This window comes from Lepidochelys kempii, chromosome 7 (assembly GCF_965140285.1).
Source record: "Lepidochelys kempii isolate rLepKem1 chromosome 7, rLepKem1.hap1, whole genome shotgun sequence".
Taxonomy (NCBI): Eukaryota; Metazoa; Chordata; order Testudines; family Cheloniidae; genus Lepidochelys; species Lepidochelys kempii.
Window position 1 is genome coordinate 19,801,584 of NC_136386.1, and position 21,338 is coordinate 19,822,921.

Consider the following 21,338-nt stretch of genomic DNA (forward strand, 5'->3'; position numbering starts at 1 on the left):
CAATGAGGAAAAACACATCTTCTTACTTATCAATAGAGCATATCTGATGTGGAGGTATTGAGAGAAAATAAACATGGCCACAATGCCATTTTTGCAATCACTTTTTGGAGTAGAACAGTACTTTAAGTAATGACACATCTTGGCTTAAAATCCTCCCTCAGCTGGGGTAAATCAGTGTAGCCCATTTACTTCAAGGGAACTGCATGAATCAGATGACACCAGATCTTTAGCTGGTGTAAATGGACACAGTTTTATTTATATCTATTAAAATGAAGCTATGCTGATATACAATAGCTGAAGATCTGACCCTATAAGCCATAATGGCCAGAAAACATTCTAACGGAAGCAAGCCCAGTAGAATTTCACCTAGAGCATTTCAACAAGTCTCAAGGACTATTTTGGTTTAGGATGAGATTTGTGAGCTTTCAAATAAAGAAGGAAACTTAAAAAAAATAACAATAACAGAGAAACTGTGGGATGGGAATGAACTGACCGGATATATTAATGAAAAACCTCAGCTGTTTTTCAGGACTCTGTTCCCAGGTGGAGACATTAATATTTCAGCTGGAGAAATTATGTCTGTACACAGAGTGTTTATCCTTATCACAGCAAAACACCTGTCCAGTTCTCAGACTTCTACACTTTTCAGTTGATAAAGACCTACATATTAATGGAAATTGCCTTGTGTGTCTATGTAGAGTTTTCATTGTCTAAAAAAACCAAACTGATAATCTACATGATATATACCAGTACCGGGAGGCCAGTAGTGTCAGCCCATTGGGGAAGTATGAGAGATGGTGGGGGAGTAGAATTGTAGGGGAGTACAAAGTCTTCATTGAACATAACAATTTGCATAAAATGGAGCAGACTTCTAGAGCCACCCTCTCCTCTGATATGGTGGAGTGGCCCATAGAGACTACATGCCCCAGGATGCAATGCTCCAGTCTTCTCCGACTGTCCCAGCATTATATTCTAGGGGGACCTGTAGTCTTTGATTTCTGCACCTCCATATTAAAGCTGAAGGAGCTATGCCTTTTAATATTTTGTGAGCCATGTTTGCCTTGCGTGTTGCTCTTTGGGGCATCCTCATTATCACCTTCAAACTCTCTCCTGGTCTTGAAAGAGGAAATGGCACCTCTAATTAAAAAGTGGCACCTCTACGGTGGCAGAGTGAGTGGCCCACGCACTACACTGAACAGTGATCTTCCCAAATTTCTCATTACTGAGCCCAGCAGAAACAATGCCAGATGAACGGCAGGAAATTCTAACTATCGCGGCAGACACAATTAGTCTCTTATCCTGCTATTGCTGGGTACAATCTAGGTCAGGGACCCTGACCTCAGCACGAACACACACACACAAACAAATCCAAAACACTGCAAATGAGTTTAAGAACTGGCAAACTGTAGTGTGCACATTTTGAATACTGTATCAATAGGGCTTGTTACAAGGAACTTGACCCGACGCCAAGCGTGATTTTTTTTCCTTTTAAGAGATGTACAAAATGGTCTGACAGCCATTTTGGCTCAGGGTTCACACTGTAAAATCCCTCTAGTGCATGCAGAGCTATTTTCCCACTGCAGATGAAGAGAACAATGAATAAATAAAGAAAGAAAATAAATTCAGCCTAACGAAATTGAAGATGGGCTATTGTTCTCTGACACAATTTGTTTTTAGGCTTTTGTCAAGCGTTTCAGACAGTGTATCAGCCAAACAAGCTCTTCCTTTGGCCAGGCTTCTCCATTCACTAAAGCATTTCATTGGGAAAATAATCACTTGATTGGTCCAACCAAACTTTGAACAGTACCCAAGGAATCCACAGCAGAAACAAAAATATGCCTCAGCCAATCACTCACCAGATGATCTCTTCCAGCCTTTTCCATTTAAGTAGTGATTAAGATATCTTTGGTCTATCAAGGCTTTAGGGCCAAAAAGGTTACTTTCTGTAAGAGTTGGTCCCAACGTAATAGTGTGCTGAGAGTAGAGGGAAGATTGCATGCTATGTTATCTAGCATGCCTGTTTAGGTCTTTACATGATGTCCATCTAAATAGTACTGAATTGATGAAGTGAGCTATAGCTCACGAAAGCTTATGCTCAAATAAATTTGTTAGTCTCTAGGGTGCCACAAGTCCTCCTTTTCTTTTTGCGGATACAGACTAACACGGCTGCTACTCTGAAACCTGAATAGATATAGTGCACTGCATGCTATATTTGATAATGTACAGTCATAGCTCTGTTTGTATCAAGGAATTAAATCAGGTGCCGCTTATTTTCTTGTGCATGAAAGAATGTTGGTGAGATAGTGCTACCTCAGAGGAGTTCTGGAAATTAAACTCAATCAGCAAGACGAACTTTTAAGGTAAGCCATATTTAGATCTTGAAAACTCAGGTATGCTACATTTTCAAGTAAACAGCGAGAGCATATTGATATATTTTTGCGCTCAGTTGTTTCCTCAATGTTACTTCTCTGTTAATAGCCTTGGAGAAGCTATGGAGTCCAGCCCAAGTCTGGGTTCCCAGCTTGTGCAGAGCCTGGTATATTTTGCGTCTATTAGTACACTGCCCTTTGTGCAATCTGCTCCATGCTGTGCAACTCCTTGCTACCCAGGGAGAAATTCTTTGTGTAAGATGGAGGGATGCCTTTAGCAAACCTTGGTCACATGTTAAAATTAGAGGTGAGTCCAAACTGCAACAGAAGACCCAAACCACCTTGAATGTTGATGAAACTCATATTTGGATCCTAATATGAGCATAGAAGTTCTGGCCCATCTTTATGAAAAGAACCTGAACCAGAATAGAAGATCAGATCTCCTTAAACTTTGGGGAATTTAGGGTGTCAGTTTTTCAGTGCAGACAAATCTCTTGGGATAATTTCATTCACTCCTTGACTTGAAGAGATAAGTGATGATAATTTCAATGGGAATTATGCACACACATTGGAGTGAAGGATGGATTGAGGCTAATTATGGCCTAAATTTAAAAAAATGAAAAGTGAGGGAGAAGCAACCCTGGAAGGCATGAGGAAGCCAGAACAGATGCTGGGAAAGACTGCCCCATTACCAAGAGTTTGGGGAATCTTTGCAAGGTCCAGACTGCCTGATTTGTTCACCTGGTCTGAGTCCTGTAAAGAACATACCCCAGAGAACGGCAAATAACATACCCTTAGAGTAGGGCAAATAACTTCTAACCCTCCAGATTATTATCACAACTACCACTCCAACTGATACAGAGTTTCTGAGTTAACACAATGTTTCCACTCTTTCAGCTCAATAGCAGAGTGGGTGTATGGAAATGTCATCATTTTGGCAATCAATCAAACTATTAAAGTCTCTGCAGAAAGGCCAAACAGATTGATGGAAAATGCAGCTCCTGCGGCTGTCTTAAGAAAAGACTTCCCCCCCACCCCCAAAACCAGTCAGGGTGTGGTTTAGTTCTCAGTCTTCATTATTGAGATGTGGATTTGTAAAAGAAGATGAGACATTAAAAATAGCACTTTCAAAAGGTTTTGTTGAGAGAGATGATAATAAACCAGAAATAATAGTTTGTCCAAGCTCAGTTTTCCCGGGGGCACTCTCAATGCCACTTTTGTTGTGGATAAGGAGCGACTGCTTTTCTTGGGACATTTGTGGGAGTTTGGGGTGCACAATGGGGTATTTGTGCCAGTTTCAGTGATACAATGTGGTACTTACATCAACCTGGGGTGCAAAGAGGAGTAATATTTTGTATTACTCACCCCCAATACTATGCAAATGCACAAAGCGACCTCTTTATTAATTATTATTATTTATTTGTAGTAAAATAGCATCTCAAAGCTCCAATCTGGGGTCAAGGACCCATTGGACTGAGGACAGCACACACATGCAATAAAAAAGACAATCCCTTCTCCAAAGAGCTTACAATTTCAGCATATGATGAGGGGCAATAGGTGGATACAACAAATGAATGGCAGTGAGAGAAGACTCGGTAATAATGACATGATCACATTTAGTATAACAAGCAGCAGTCACAGCATATTGAGTGCCACTGTGATGCGGTAGCCAGCAAGGGTACCAGTTGCTGCCACGTGTGATGAAGTTTGCTTGTGAGGTAGGCACCTGTGCACTAAGGATAGGAATGAGACCACCAAATTCATTTCACAAGGATCTCCATCTCTGCTAACCTGAGGTGGATTTGAACCAGTGACCAAGAGGTGAAAGTTTTCTGATGAATTCATCCTTCTCATTATGTTATTTCCAAGGAACCATTTATGCCTTATCTCTTCACAAGAAGTGGGATAGTTAATGAATGGAAACAATCAAGATTAATCTGAAAAAACAAACTTGCTGATCATTTTTATGGACAACAGTCCTCCAGAGTCTTTGTGTTCTTTCAGCCACTGTATATTTTTGGGAAGATGGAGGGGTATATTTCCAGAATGGAAACATGATCTAACTAAAGTTGTGCAGCTGGAACCTTATCTTAAAAATGGCGTCTGACTGGGATGAAGAACCTGGAAGGTAGAAATTGTGACTGGTTAGAAGAGGAGTGAACAGCCAATATTAATTGTGGTATTTTCTAATTTTTGAGTGTCTGGCTTTGCAACCTTAATGTTCTTTTAACATTAGTAACATTGTTTTTTTTGTGTGTAATAATATTAAAATGAAATATGGCTAACAAAATAAACCCACTTGAAGCAGAAGCTTCTCAGTACCCCACAGATGAACCCCAGCTGCAAGGTTCAAGACCAAAGTTTGGGGTGGTTTGGATCCTGAGGTTTGGCTCATCAAGGAAATGGAAAGGGTGCAGGGAGAAAGAGCTGTGAAGTATGGATCTGAAGTCCTTCAGAGTTTGGGGTGTTCAAATGCAATGGATTGGCATGGTCCCAACTCTCCTTTTAAATTTAAAATTCTTCCTTTGTTTCCCTAAATTTTTAAAAATTAATGTAATAAAGTGCAAAGGGAAACAACTATGCTGCTTTCTCCAGGAGGGAATGAATGAATGGCAAGGAAGATAATGAAATCCCTAGCTGAAGATTATTTAGTGGAATATTCAGTTATGGACCCAAACACTTACACTGAAAGCAAAACACCAACTGTTCTGCATGAAATTGATGACTAACAAGAACACAGAGAATCACCCAACATAGTAACATAGCTATCACAGGTATTCTTTCCCCGCTCTAATGAGGCTAACCGGCTGATCTAAGCCATATGTCTTAATCATCATGAAAACTGGGCTGATTTCCCTCCTGTCTTAAAACAGCATTTCAATATTGGCTAACAAACCTACAGCTAATGCTACGCAGTTTCTGCAATACACATTGGCTGTGTGGAAACTATACAACTTCCCCCAAGGGATAGCAGTGTGTGGTTTACATTTTGGGGTCAGACCAGGAAAGCCCTCTTTGTTTTCATTCACTTGTACCTTCAAGCCAACTTTGTGGCGCTAAGTAGATAAAATTAGTGTCAAAGCAGAGTTTTCCCGTAACTAGTCTACGAGCTGTAATTTTTTGGGAGTTCTTTCTATTATGGATTACCAGCAGTTTAGGATTTTTTCCAGCTGGAATGGAGTGGCGCATACTCTCTCACATGAATGTTTCTAAGCTAAAACCTTCTAAGCACAGGCATAAAACAAAGGCCCCATCCCCTGGATACAGCTGTCAGCTTGGAAATGAGAGCAAAAAAGACATTTCCTGTTCTTTCCAAATGGTTTTCCCAGGCAGTAAATGCTCTTATAACCTGCACATAATCCCAGAATCAAACACCCTGTAAGATTAGGTGCTATCTAGCTTCCAGTTGAGGTGAACTTTAGCATGATTCCAGTCAGTTTAGCCAATGGGAAGCTTCCCTTTGGGTTACCTCACAGAATTGTTCCCTCCAGATCATGAAGCTCCTCATGGAAGTCCCAGCTGCAGTAGCACGGAGGCTACACACCCACTAGCCATGTCTAGGCAGGGAATTCGATAAAAAAACGTGCTACCACCAGTTTGGCTGAACTGGGTTAGTACTGGTGGGAGCGCCCGTGTAGACAAAACTGGCAGCAGGTGCTGTTTTTACCAACTGGTCCAATGCATGAGAGACTCCACTAACTGGTGAAGTCTCTTTTAATGACTGGCTACCAGTTGGCAGGTTCAGCAATCTCCAGTTTGTTCGCTAAAAAGCAATTGTCTGCAAGGTGTTCATCATACTGGAGACCGCTGTCCCGCTGCCCAAGCTTGGGCAGGCTTTTCAGCTTTGGCAATTGGCCTGAGAGAGGCACAAGGAGGAGGCAGAAATGCCCTGTTGATTTCCTATTTTCCTTATTTTGTTCTTTGTGAAAGACGCTCCCCACTGTTAAGGATTGGGGAATCTTCCAAGGACACCCCAGTACTATCTTTTGCATTGTCACAGAGTTTATTCCTCAGCAGGGGTGGGTAAGCTCTGTTCTTTCGCTATCACAGCCATGCAAGACTTTTGGAATGAGATCTAGTAAGCTGTGGCACAGTCTCTAGGGAAGAAATGTGGATTGGGACACTTAGAACCAGTATGGACAAAGCATTAGAAGACCTAGGAAACAGGCCTGCATTGTCCAGGAGATGAACGGAATGATTTATTAGGTCTTTTCTGTACCTAATTTCTATGATTCTGTGAGCAAACCTCAAGCACTGCCTCAGAGGTGAAAATAAGCCAGTCTGATACGGTGTACCAGAAAGAGCCGGTACACAGCTGGTCGTACCGACAGGAGGCAGCTTCCCCAGGCTGACAATTTAAAACGGCCCTGGGCCCTGGCAGCGTCTGAAGCCCCTGGCCCTTTAAATCCCCGCTAGAGCCCCACTGCCAGAGCCCCGGGGTAGCAGCGGCGGGCGGGAGCCCTTGGGCTCCGGTGGTGATTTAAAGGGCTCCAGGATTTAAAGGCCCCGCCCCTTCCCCCCGAGGTCCCCCACCTCCCTTGATCAGGACCCCGGCCCTGTGTACCGGTAAGTCCCTTAAGTTACTTTCACCCCTGCACTGCCCACCCAGCCTGCTCTCCACTAGCTGTCTCTGGCTTGGTGTGGGCCTAGCCATGCCCATGGCATGATTGGCTGTACCCCAAACAGAAAGCACAACTTAATGGGAGCAAAATGAATCCACTCAAACAAGTTCACATGGACCCTCTGCAAGTCTTCTTCACCTACACTGCTTTTCCCTAAGATAGAATTCTCATCTCTCTATCTCAATCACGATCTCCTTCTCTGACTCACTCTTCTTCTCTCTTCTACCTATGAAATGTTATTTTCTAAAGAAAAATACTCTCCACAAATAAAAGCCTGGTGAGGTTTGTTGCCCGTAGTTCTTTCTTATGGATGAGAAACTCCAGATTTTTGGCACACACAGAAAGAGTAGTTTATCAGAAGACAGATTTCTTTGCAATGCCTCAGCAAGCACCTCCCCACTGTAAGCCACTCCTAACAGAATTCACCTCAGCCTCTTCAATGCTTTTTCTGTCTCCTAAATTACAGCTAAGTAAGAGGGCAATTAGGTTTCAACAATTAAAATGATTTACTTACTGCACGTAACAGCCGGAGCATCTCCACATATCTGCAGAAAGAGACAGAATTATATTAATTGCCATCAAGCTAGCACTGAATGAATCAGGGTGGAATGTGCAGCTTCATTTAAAAGATAGCAGCCAGATTTTAACAATGAACTCACACTTTCTCCGAAGACACCAGCTCCTGGGCTATGAGGTAAGCTCTGGACTGGCCTTCTTTCTGTTGAAAAGGAAACCACAGGTGTTAAGAAATCTCCCCTCCCCAAACAGAAAACAGGAAGAGCCAGAGAATGCCCGCAATCTGCATGATCCTTGAATTTGAGGCAGGGACTGTCTTTCTATTCTGAGTTCGTACACTGCCTAGCAGAACGGGGTCCTGATCCACAACTGCAGCTCTGCTGCTGCAATAGAAATAAATAAATAACATACAGCCTGAAATGGGGTCATGCTCTCAAGATTCAGGCCGTTGTTTTGGTGGCTATGGACTGACTCCTGACCATAATGATGTCAGAGAGAAAATTCCCATTGATTTCAATAGGGCAAAAATTCATCAGAAAGAAAGGCAGACAGATTCTAACTCTAGAAGGGTAATTTCATGACTGCAGGAGGCGAAGCTCATCAACTTTGTTCAGGCCGCTCATGTGCAAGGAAAAGTGTTTTGTTTTTTAAATAGTTATATTCCAAACTGTTCCTACTCCAGTGCAAGCTACAGAAGAAAACAAGTTCAAAGGGCTTTATTGCATGCTAAGCACATTTGATGAAATTAAACTGTGATAGATATATCCTGAAAGCAAACAGTGCAGTATTAAAGCAAATAACATCATTTTGAGATCACAGTGGAATGCATTTAAATCGGCAGAGATCTCAGAGGATGCAGAAATCTGCCATAGAATGCAATGGCAGTGGTTCTTCAAGGCTCAAGAGGCTAATTATGATGCTTTGCTCTGGTTTCATGAATCATTTGTTTTAAATTGATTTACTTATTTAGTCTATTTATTTAGGACATTTTTAACAGGTTTATAAACCATTGCCATATAAATATCAGAGACAAAATGCTAATCATTACAAGAATGAGCTTTTGTTTAGAGAATAATTATATAGTGATATAATCAGCAGATCCCTCTATTTAACAGGTTGTTACCATATTACAGAGTGAGCCTCTTTACCAAGGTAAGAAATGGACAAAGTGTTGAAACCTTTATTGAGAAAGAAATCTTATACTAAAGTAAGTTTGACTTACACAGCAGCGATACTAAAGCAAGGAAGCAGCCTTACAAGAGGCCATACAACATGCCATTTATTCTTAAAAGGCAGGAGGCAGCATCAAGTATATTGTTTAAAGGGACCAGGTGTGTCATTAATTCATTGCTTAAAGAGCCTCCTTTAGAAGGTGTACAATCAAGCAGCCGGGAGATGCTGAGCTGTCGTGCACTAAGCTGGTTATTGTAATTTAGGTGCTTGGGTTGTTAGGGATCATGGTGCAATCATTTAATTCAGCCCCTCAATGAAAAGCATTTGTAGGGCCCCGGACCAAACTCCCAGATTCAAACTCCATCAACCTTGCTAAAGTTTAGAGCACATTCAAGCTTGGCAGTTCATCTCCAGTGTTTAAACACTGTAGTAATAGAAATCTGAACAGTAATTCTCCAAATTCCCCAAGCCTTTTTCGACTCTGGACTAGTAATCTTGTGACATCAGGTTTTTTTTACCCAAAGTTTCTGCTCCTTCCTGCTTCCACTCAGGCTGGTAATAAGAAAGGTTGAAAACAGCTTAGGGAAGATTTAAGCATTCCCTAAAAGTGCTGGAAACTGAAATCCAGAAGCATGATAGCTGGACCATGAAAACCCAGATGCAAAACTGACTGAAATGAAATCAACCAATCTCGTTTCCATGCCCATCATTAATAAATCACAGAAAGAAAATAATCGGAATAAGTAATGAAAAGCAAACTTACATTTTAAAAATTCTTTCAGTTTTAAGGTGCTGTTCCCTACACAAGTAAGGATTTTCTTTAAAAAAAGTAGTGCATTTTATTTTGTCAGTGCCCCTTTAATATAAAAACGTTCAGCAGCAACAAATGAGTCCTAAAACTGTCTATAACAGAGCGACGCAGGGTTATTCAAAACACGCTGCAAGTAAATCTCTTTTTACTGTACAAATGAGTGAAGGAAAGGTCTGGTCCCTTGAGTCTCTAAAGATCGACCTAATTTCGTAGTGTAGACATACCCAGTGATCATCTAATCATTCATTAGATTCAGTCATCTAATCCATCTCTCTGCCAATACAAGATTGTTCCCTACGGTCTGTTACCTAGGGCTTTATTGATTCTTGTTTAAATGGTCCAAAGAGGGGTGCTTCTCCCACTTTTTTTTGGGACACTGTTCTACTGCCGTGGGACAGATGGTAGTATAGGCATTTTTCCCTGAAAGTCATCTTTTCCCTTTGTTAATTTCATTCCACTATTTGCAGTATACTCCTTGTACTACACTATCTATTTGTGTTTACACTTTACAATAATTTCTAAAGGGTTACCCTGTTTCTCTCTTTTTGTCACCAGTGATGATACATGGCATACACTACTGTCGGCACACAGGAGCTATCACGTGTCGCTGGTCAGCATCAGGATATTCTGAGCTCTTTTTCTTCCCCACCCTTTTGACTTGCAGACATAAATCAATTGAATGGCAATTTTATTTCTGGATTACCAAACCTAATACTGGCCAGTTTGCACGTCCTCTTTTGACAGGCTTGGCCAAGAAGCGAAGTATATTTCACCATTGGTGTGGGCCCACTCGCCTTTCATGTATACAGATTGTCACGGTCTGTAATTCTACTTGTGATTAATATGTCTTAGTTGAGAGACAAAACACTGGGACCCCTGGTGTCACATGACCAGTCTAGGGTGAGTTTTGAGACAGTGTCTCTAGGCGTTGCCCGTCTTGTGTTATTTAATTACTGTTTGCTTAACCAGGAAATGAACTCTGAGATTGACGACAGCGTCAGGAGACGGACTTCTGGGAATAGCGGGAGGCAGGGGGTGCGGGTCCTTCAACTATCAACCTTCTAAAACAAAGCCCAAGTGATTATTAAAACATGACTGAGCTACCACATTTGTAGTGATCTTTACTGTGTGCTCTTCAGCCCAGCAGTAAGCACTTTTGTACGCTTCCTCCCCAGGCTGCTGCTTCAGTAGCTGTGTACTCCAATCCCTGCTGTTTGTCTGTACTCAGCAGATGGAAGCGATGGATCTAGACAGAGGATTCTGGCTCTGTGCCTAACTGAGTCTTGTTGTCTTTATTAGCCTTATCTGTCCCACAATCTAAAATATATGCTATAGACAAGCAAAATGGCCCCTCAGATTGCCTGCCCTCAACAGTCAATGGAGTTTTCATCTGCTAATGAAGCTGCTTCTATATCAGGTATAACTTCCTGACAGTGAGATCTCTTACTTTGGGGAATGGTCTCTTGAGGGATGTGGTGGAAGCCTCATTGCTAGTTCATTTAAAACTGGATTGAACAGAGCACTGGAGAATATGCTGGGGAGCACTGACTAGACAAAGTACTCTAAAGGCCTTTTCCATCTCTAAATACTATGAACTCTTACTGGTCTGGGGAGGGCCATGGAGTGCCCTGTTAGTTAAGCACATGATTTCCATGCTGCTTCCAACTCCCATGGGCCTAGGGGAATAAAATCAGACTCTCTGGATTTGAACCATCTCTTGAGAGATAGTGCAAAGCAGGAAATGTAATCATCAAGCTGTCTTGCACGTTTTCCTAAACAACACTCATATCTAACGCCTACCCAAAGAATATGCTTTTGTGACTCTTCCAAAATTGCACCCAAATAGTCAGCCACAATATTCCTCATTCAATGGCAGTCTTTAGTTTGTATATCAAACACTGTGCTCTAACTATCATATATGAATACTAACAGCTGATTGCAAGTCACTTGACATAACCTATTCCTGTTCATGAATGGCATAATAGACAGCAGGGGCAGATGATGTGTCTCAAATTACCAGAAACATCTAATTAACACACAGAGACTCGTATTAGGATAAAGAATCCGCAGATTAATTGGTTACACACTCTGCATGGTGGGATATCAACCTGAAACTTAGGGCCCAGTCTTCTTCCAGAACAGTCAATGGAAGCAGGATGGGAACCTAAAACTCGAATGGCCCTGATTTTGCAAGCCTTTGGCATACAGAGCTCCCACTGACTTCAGTAAGACACAGAGCTTTATGTAACTGAGAGCTCACTGTACCAGACTTGGGAATGTTGAGTTTGCTCAGCCTAGTCGTTGTCCTTCATTTAGAAAAGTATAAAGCCTCATCAGTGGATTATTTCTTAAAGATTGAAGGTCTTGCTGGACAGGAAAAAGACTACTTGACCCACAAAGCAGCTAGTTTTGGTGTATGTCTATCCCATCTCCCTGCTCTGTTAGTGCTTCAGTGCCTTGTTCTAAGAACTCCTCGACCTCCTTGCATTTCTCATCTCAGTCTCCAAGCTCTCAAGGATTACAACAGCATGGTCTGGTCACAGGGGAATGATGATGACCTGGATATTCTCCACATGACCCATTTTCAATTCATGGCACCCTAGTGCCCTGATTTGGTTCACAAAGCAGCTCCAGAGGAATGTCCTCCTGACTGAGAATCAAGGTCTCACAATATGAAATGGGAAAAAGATAAAATGAAATAATAAAAAGGATTAAATGAAAGAGAAAGAAAAGAAAAATAGATATTGTACTATAACAAAACCATGGCCACCTAGAACAACACATTTGTCACTATGCTATATACCATGGCCACCCAATCTTCACAGCAACAAAATATACAGAATTCAGATTACATCCTGCTCCAAAAGCATAGGCCTTGAATCAATGGGAACTCTCCTATCAGCTGTTAGCAGTGTAGGTTTTATGACACACAGTTCAGCAATTCTGATTCCATCCTGAGGAGCGCAGTGGTGTGTGCACACACATGGCCATAAACACACACAACATGATTCATTACAATATTAAGAAAACTAAAATCAACTTCTTTCTTCAGGCATGGACTGTCAAGTGTTAATGCTTTTGAACATACTCTAACACAATTACTATATTTATTACCTCAAATAAAAATAACAACACATACCATACGTAGCTGCTTTAATCAAGGATCTCAAACTGCTTTTACAAAGATTAATGAACTGTGCCTCACAATCCCCACATGATGTGGCTAAGCATTTTACAGATGGGAAAACTAAGGCACAGAGATGCTATGTGACTTGCCCAAGGTCAGTTTCTGTCTCTAAGCAAACTCTAGCAAACAGCTTGATTCACAATTTGTGTAGAACTTCACATCAAAGCTCTAATGGCCTTCAGTAGACCAGTAAAAGGAGGGTGGCAAGAGTGCTGGAGAGGTAGACCTTGCCTGCTGAGACTGGAGACTCCAATGGGGGTTGCCAACCCTCCAGGATCGTCTGGGAGTCCCCCAGGAATTAAAGATTAATCTTTAATTAAAGATTATGCCATGTGATGAAACCTCCAGGAATACCAAACTTGGCAACCCTAACTGTGTCCTCTCTTGACATTCTCTACATTGTTATTTTCTCTTTCGCTGCTCTCAGAGTGCAATTAGCTTGATTGAGACAATGTGTGCTCAGGTGGCATCACATAGATAAAGACAGGAAAAGTCACAGACAGCCTGGCTAAAAACAGCAATTTTCTGCCTTTGATGGAATAGACATGTATTATTGATATTATTTCATTGTCTTCGAGGGAGCTGAATAAAATGATGAATAATGAGGAAACAAAGGCCAGTTGCTGATGCTCAGCATTGCAGGCTATCAAAAGCCCATACACATCAGGAGCCCATGAATGCTTCACAATATAGCTTCACAATATAGTTAAGACTTTCACGGGGTCTTAACATGCTTATGGCACATGGAGTGTATGGTTTATTGCTCACATCCTCCCATCCCATCGTGTTACTCTTGGTGGGGGTGGGGTGGTAGGGTCTTTGCTTTCCAGCGACCATGCTTCCTATTTTCCTGCAGGATAACCTCTTTCCAGGTAGTCGTAAACTAAACTTGATGATTAAAGTCCTGTTTCAGAGGAGACAGTTATTGTTAGGAGAGTCTCAGCTGCCTGCTTACAAGACAGACAAACTAGGAATGGGCCAAACCAAAGGTTACCAGTGTTGTGGAAAAGGTCTAGAGATCAGATCAGTGGTGGCCAATCAGTTCTTCCACTTTTGCAGACTAAGGTCTAGATCTCCATGGAGTGCACAAGCAGGGAGCGCAAGACTGTGGCACTCATATACAGGGGCGAGCAGAGGTCACGTGTGAGCCCAGCTGAGGTTAAGTGCTAGGCTAAGTGCTCTGCACTGAGCGGTCTTAGGTCTCATGTCCCTTCTGCATCTACTTCCTTAATATCCAGGGTTCAGGGTAAAAAAAAGGATGAGGGTGGGGCTGGGGTGAGCAGAGTATGAGCATGTCTGAGGAGAAAGCCGGGGAAGGGGGCAGGGAAGGTACCATTCTTAGCATGCTGATACAGCACTTAAGCATCCTGACAGGCTTCACTGCTCCAGTTAGACAGCAGTGGCATGGCAGAGACAAAGCAGTAAACTCACTGAGGCAGGACGGGGTTGTCCCTCCAGAGCATCACATTTGACTTTGTATTTATGTACTCTGCACCTGTGCTGAGCAATACCAAGCCTAAGACAGCAACTGGACCAGTCAATACCCATTGCCTACCACTCATCTGCATGCTTAACATGTCACTTGCCCAAGTGCTACTGCATAGCATAGAGCTGGACAGCTGATCACACATTTCATACATGACACAAGGATAGGGAGATTCAAGTAGCTTGAAGTTCTCAGTGCTCCAAGAAACAGAGGAGTAATAATAATGCTTTGTGTTTCATCAGAGGCAGCGTGGTGTAGTGCATAAAACTAGGAGTCAGGAAAGCTAGGTTTCATTCTTAACTGTGCCACCGGCCGGCTGCATATCTCTAGCCAAGTCGCTTTGTCCCTCTGCTTCCCCTCCTACGATTTGTCTGTCTAACTGCTTTAGATTATAAACTCTTTGTGGCAGGGACTGTGTGTCTGTACCACACCTAGCACAATGCTGCTGTCAGAATGATCAGAGGACTTTAAAGGGATTTATAAATATTAAATAACCCTCCTAACACCTCTATAATATAGGTTTATTCTTATTATTAATTTTATAGATAGATAAACTAAGGCACTGAAATAGCAGGGGGCCTTGTTCGAGGTTTCATAATGAATTAGTGACACAGTTGGAGATGGAACCCAGGAGAGTCAACTTCCAATGGCTTGCTCTCGGGGCTAGATTGCAACCTGTCCTGGGGAATCTGTTCAATTATACAAGGCCCAATGTGGCCCATTAAGAGCTGTCTAAATGTGTCACTTCCTTAAGGGGCACAAATCCATTGCTCCCAAGTACAGCTTATGTTTTGGTTTTGAGGGCGTGGGTGTGTTTCAGTGTATGAAAGTTAAAGGTTTGCAAAACAGAGTGATTAATGGAGCCTGGAAACCGACCCCACCCAGTGGAAAGATAAGGAACAGCAAAGGCAATTTGACATGCAGTAATAGTGAGATGGTTGCTGCCTTGGTCTTTGCAAAACCTTTGTATTCTAGCCTGATATTTCCTTCATTGCACACAACACAGGTCTCCTCTGTGTGCTGTGATGGTTCACTGCCTTCCCTGTCCCACTGCTGCCTTACATTCCTGGCACCTCAGAGAGGGTCATGGTAGTTTATCTTCAACGCTGCCCTCAGGATCAAATAATTTACTAAACTCCTTTATTAAGTCTCCACTACACCAAGGTATCCACTAGCATTACACAAAGGTAAGTTACCTGTATTGGGTGACCACTTCTCCAGCATGACCAGTATTGGATCCACATATAACAGCACCCTGTCCAAGGTGAGCAGCTAAAATGATCTGGGATGTCTACGGCCATAAGACACAGCCTGATTCTACTCTCATTTACACCATTTGTACACAGCTGTAGGCTTCAGTGGAGTGCCTCTTGATTTCCCTCAGTGTGAGGAAATAAACTCTGCATTTAAAATATGGCTTTATTTGTATTACACTAAAAGCACCTGATGCTTTATAAACAATCACATTATTGCAGGATCAAACTAGTCTAATTGAATCTTTCCTGGGAATCCCTTCAACTCTTCATGTCAAACACCCAGCCATGTTTATTAACAGACCCTTCTTCCCTGAGTGGTGTTTTAATGTACGATTCACTGTATACCACCCTTGAGTATAACAGGAACACTGAAATAGCTGATGCTGATGCAATATTCCCTAGTGAGCTGATATTTACCCTGTTACTACTGTACCCTTCCAAAGCCACCATTGTATAGAAGGTTGGCTCCTTATCAGCAATGGTGCAACTTGTCAGTCTGAGTCTAAATGCCTTCCATTGACTACTGGGGCTATTTTTAAGCCCATTGCCTATTCTTGTGACCAACACCCTTGTGTGTGACACCCAGGCTAGGTCAGGCAGCCAGACATCACAAAATGCAGCCCGAGGCACCCTCATGCCTTGCAGCTGTCATATTTCCCTTGGCCTGGCTTCCCAACAAAGGAGGCTGGAGAAGTTAACTCCCAGTTCAGGGGCTGCATCTCCACTTCCGACAAGCTCACACCCCGCAACCTTTGCTTCACAGTCTTATATTGCTTGATATTGGAGTTTTGTGGATGCAGTGAGAGTGCATGCATTGTTGTGGGTGCGTTGAAGGTGCACACATTTATGCGTGCATCCCCATTGAACCCTCCAAAAAGTGCTTCTCCTTTACTGGGCTTTTGTTTGTTCCTGACAGAGCTCTCAACATGATGGCACTACAATGCAGAAGAAGGATGGAGGTGTTTCAGGGGCCAGGGAACTGAAACTATCCAGCAAACTCCATAGGATTTGAAGTTACCCAGGTGAACCCCAACACTGGCCCCACAACCCCTTCCAATTCGCCACCAGCTATTAGAGCTTAAAATGTGGCCCCTGATCTACAGCATCTTCTGACTTGCTCTTTTCGTGACCCAATGTGGAAGTGACTCCCTACCACACAGAGTCTCTTGTCTTCATGGGCAAAGTGTCAGGCCTAGCAAAGGAATTGTCCTTGGAGTCACTTCAGTTTCAGGGTGAAGATTGCTGAGGAGATAAAGATGTAGCTGGGAATGGGGTCAAGTCAGGGAGGGCAGTTGTCTTAAGAGGCAGCCAGGAGGGGTGATCTGACTGAATACTCCTGCTTGGACTCCCAGAGTCCTGACACTAAAGTCTGAGGCCTTATCTCTGGTAGAGTAGTTAAATTTAAATCGGGGGTGTGGTTCAGGCCTTCTAAGTGCAGGATCCTTCCCAAGCTTTTTGGGATGCTCTGAAGCATTCGAAGCACAGCTAGCTTGGGAGAAGCCCAAAGGCTTGTGTGTCTCTAAACCTTCTCTGAATCTCTAGAGAACAACACTGGGCTGGTTGTCTCACAAGAGCAGCCCTTCTGAGGGCATCTTCTTGTTTCTATTTCTGGTCCTGGCTGGAAGTAGGAATTTCAGAGAAAGCTCCAAAAGGTATTAGCATAGGCAAAGTGAGAGGGCAGTCTGAATTTGCGGGCTAGTGGGGTCTGAACTGCAAGTTCAGATCCAGATCTGAGCACCCCTAAAGTTCACAGCTATGCGGTTAGTTCATCTCAGTGTAGAACAAAGGACCAGCACCAAGTTTAGGTCTGGATCAAGTTCAAAGGGTGGGATGGATTTGGTTTGGATGTTTTTCTAGTACTAAGTGAAGGCTTTGGAGATGAAAAGATCCCTTATTTCACTTGAACCTGTACATGCCTACACCTCCCTGGAACCCACATTTGCCATTTGCCATCCCTAATCTGATGCTTTCCTCTATGCAGGCAAAGAAGACTCCAAAATCCATTGTTTATGGATGACTTCCATTGTTTATGGATGTCAGGGTGACTTCAGAGTCAGTGACTGAAAAGTCAAGTGTCACCTTCCTACCAGTTGGATGGATGTAAGTAAATAAGCATATGTAGCAGGCACGTACATGGGGGATGACTCCAGAGCTCCTGTAAATTAGCTAAGTGCAGGGGATAAAAGAGAGAATCTCCGTCAGTTATGTAAGAGAAGTGCCCCCCTTTTGATGGTTTTAACCAAATAGAATCACAGAGGTTAAAAAAACTACAGCATTTTCATCCTATTTTTCTAACCTGGTACCATCTGCCAGAGATTTAAAGAAAGGGATTCAAGTGCACAATTAACCAAAAAGAGCACATTCTCAAAATCAGCTTTAACTAAAATAATCAAAAGTACCAAGTGCTGTTACCCAGGGTTTCTGGATTGAGGGTACACTTCTAGAACCCTGACCAAAACAAAACTTGGAGAAGACAGGCTTGCTTTTCTACTTCTTTACATCATTTTTATGCCAGTCCAATTCCAGTGCAGTCCAATGGAGTTAGATTGGTGTAAAAATTATGCAACCCAGTGGAAATCAAAGCCCTAGGTTTTTTTATAAAACTGATACACCAAAACACCCCAAATGTATCATTTTGTCCTTCATTTAAATTGTTTGCAGAATGGAGGTGCCGGCAAGTCCTAAAGGTTCCTTCATACTCACACAGAGCTCATCCCCAGGAGAGCAGGGATTCAAAGGGGGCCAGCTGTTCAAACAATTCCAGGAAACCTGTGTACAAATCTGACTTTTTTTTTCTCTTCAGAAAATGAGCCTTAAAAAAAGAAACAACAGAAAACAACACCTCCCACACCCCAATCCGCAAACTGGAAGCCTTGGAAATCTCCAATGAACAGGCAAAAAGCAAAGAAGCAAAGCAAATCATAATACTTGGGGATTGACAATCCACATTTCAGCAGAGTGAAATAAGTATATCCCAGCTAGACACCAGTCAGAATCACATGTTCTGGATACAGCAAGAAGATCTTATCAGCTAGGTGATTTCATGCCTTTATTCAGGCTAATTTTCCCTCGGGAGTGAGAAACCATAAACCAAAACAACAAACTCCAGTTGTTGGATTTTTTTTTTAATCCAAATTCAGCTCTGCTAGGCCAGCCCCAAAACAGTTGTTTTAGCAAGATTAGCTCATTTCCAAATTCATGGTACTATTTTTGGCATCCAGACATGTGTACCTCTGCCAACTCTCCCCAAGCGACAGTACTTCTGAACTCTTTCATGTTTTACAACTGCTCTGTGTTGTCTGAGGATTTTGCTACAAGCGGGAGAAGACATCACTTCATTGGGTAGTTGGACAATTTTTCTGCACTTCATCATTGCACGGCTGTGTTTTTACAGGGCAGCTAATGCTCCCTTGGCACCCAGAAGATTTGTGTGAGAAGACAACAAAAGGAGGTGGGAATGGTGGGGGTAGGAAATACAATCCACTGTCAGTATTCTTTAACTATATCAGCACTTTCTGAGGGAAGGACAACAGAGGGTTGGAATTTATTCTATTCACCATCAATCACAATGAGCCAATAATGGCCCAAGGTTTTTGTGAAGAGTCTGGAAAGCTGGGTATGCAGGGCCACAGGTGGAATTCCATAATCCTGCAATTCTGGAGGTGGAATTCTCCATCGTAAGTGGAGGGCTCAGTGCTGTGACCCCTCTCTTCCTTCTGCAGATTAAGTTCTATGGCATGGGCTCTCCACTGGCCATCTGTCAGCAATTTCTCCCCACCTCCAATCCCCAGAGTGCAGGACTAAGAAAGAGGCTCACAACTTTTCAGATCAGATCTCATTGCATTGATCACGCATGTCATCCCTCAACCTCCAAGAGACTCCAGGTCTGTGGATCTGGTGCTGTATCCACTAGAAAGTCTTCCATTGTCATTAGTGGGCATTGGATCAGGACCTACCTGGCCTGCTGGCTGGTTGCCTCAGCTTCCCTTCTTAGGTCTGTGGGCTCTGCCATATTCAACAGAAGTAACTCCTTACCATAGTACTGAAGAAATGCAATGCTCATAGCTCTGATACTCCTGGGCTAGCTGTAAGCACAGAGCGGGGAGAGATGGCTACTTGAGGGTACACCTACACAGCCCACGGCAATGCGCCTCCCAGCCCAGGTGGACAGACTCATGCGGCTTGCACTACCATGCTAAAAATACTTGTGGAGACATTGCAGGGTGGGCTAGAGCTCGGGCTCCGACGCCTGGAGAGGGGGTGGGTATCCGAGCCTGATCTCCAGCCTGAGCAGCAATTTCAAAGCATTGTCTACACAGCTATTTCCAGAGTGCTACTGTGAGCCCCGCAACCCTGTGTCTGTTGACCTGGGCTGGGAGGCTCGCTGCCATGGGCTGTGTAGACATATCCAAAAGTCAAGGATGTTTTCATCCTTGTTTTTCTTCCCTTCCCCCTTGAGTGTTTCCTATATTCCCCAGATTGTTCCAGATCTCTTACTTTATGAACGAGGCTGGGATCCCCCTGGCTACTCTCCTCGTCTTCTGAACTCTTCTGTTCCTCATCCGATGTGACGTCCTCCACGGGTACCACAGAGACAGGGCACACCTTGTAAGGCTCGGTATAGGCACTGTAAGCAAAAGGAACAGATCAGCCCGTTGCATTCTCACCTTGCACTCCTCGTCACTGTTACTCAGACATAAGTGTTCCATAGGCAGCCCAGACACAGCTAGTGGCAGGTAAACCATGTAGGTCTGTTAGACTTGGGGAGCAGGATTCCTGGAACTTCCTGCTTTTTGACAGTAAGTTCAGAGGCTACCATGAATGTGAAACATCATAGAAGGAAAGTTAACAAAACTCTTTAAACCTCCCAAAAAGTATGGTGTTTTGGTTCAGGCCAAGCTTGGGGCAGTAGTTTGACCAGGTTCATATTTTAGGGCCACAATTCGAACTGGTTTGCCCTTTGATAGATACAACCACCCCAAAATGAATATAATAAAATAATGACTAACAATGCTAATTAATAATAGAGCTTAGATACTGAGATGCTTGGTTCTCTAGGGATACTTCAGATCAATAAAACAGCACAATAGTAACACCAATAACCATAGATAAAGTGCTAGGCATGGGCTCAAACCAAATCCTCAGATCTAAATATTTGTGAATTGTTTCAGTGGAATCTGAACGCAGATCCAGATTCCGCAGCTTTGGCTCATCTCTGTATTTGATCGCACCTTCCACCTGAGGATCTCAAATCATTTTGCCAATGTGGATGAATCATGAGCCTGAATGCCAGTCACAGAGTACTATGAAGGTGGCCATGGGTGAGTTAGTGTGACTAAGGGCTGGATTTGCCCTGGATTTCACCTAGAAAGTCCACTAGGAAGGGAGTTTACAACAGTACATATAGGCTGCAATTTCACTGGCACTGGGGTAAAGGTGAATGGGGCAGAGGAGACCTCCACAACCCGAAATGTGGAGAGCACAGGCTAGGGAGAAGCCATGGCCAGAGAAATCACTGATCTCTTGGGGAGTATCTATGGTGGGGGCTTCATTTCCCAGAGGAAACTAAAGCTGTCCTACCAAGGTATAATCCCCCAAGGAATGGCTGCTGGTGGAAACATCACCTGCCCGTCCTCAGTATGAATCAGCACTGCAGTGACTGGACACCCACTGACACAGAAAAAGGTTTTTTTGCCAAAGGTAGAGTATGAATCTAGCCCTTAGTCCCTATGCTCTGAGGGCCCAATCCAAAACCTGCTGAAGAGAATGACTGTGGACCAGGCCTGATTTTTCTTTCAGGAATGCAGCTCCCCGCTGAGGAGAAATTATTTGATTTTTACATTTATTTATAAACAGTTAGCTCTGTCACAGCTCCTCCGAGATCCTCATTGCCGGAGTGCAGTGGAGATCGCTCCAAT

The 21,338-nt window shown here is 43.1% G+C and overlaps 1 protein-coding gene across 4 annotated transcripts in view; it reads right to left on the reverse strand.

The window, feature by feature from the left end:
- FGD5 (FYVE, RhoGEF and PH domain containing 5) overlaps positions 1-21,338 on the reverse strand; it is a 153,751-nt gene that overhangs the window by 65,384 nt on the left and 67,029 nt on the right. For all 4 annotated transcript variants that reach the window (XM_073351272.2, XM_073351271.2, XM_073351274.1 and 1 more), the window contains exons 3-5: positions 19,918-20,047; positions 7,651-7,709; positions 7,506-7,536 (exon numbers count right to left, since the gene is read on the reverse strand). In XM_073351272.2, coding sequence (XP_073207373.1) covers positions 7,506-7,536; positions 7,651-7,709; positions 19,918-20,047 — 220 coding nt within the window. The remainder of the gene's footprint in view (positions 1-7,505; positions 7,537-7,650; positions 7,710-19,917; positions 20,048-21,338) is intronic.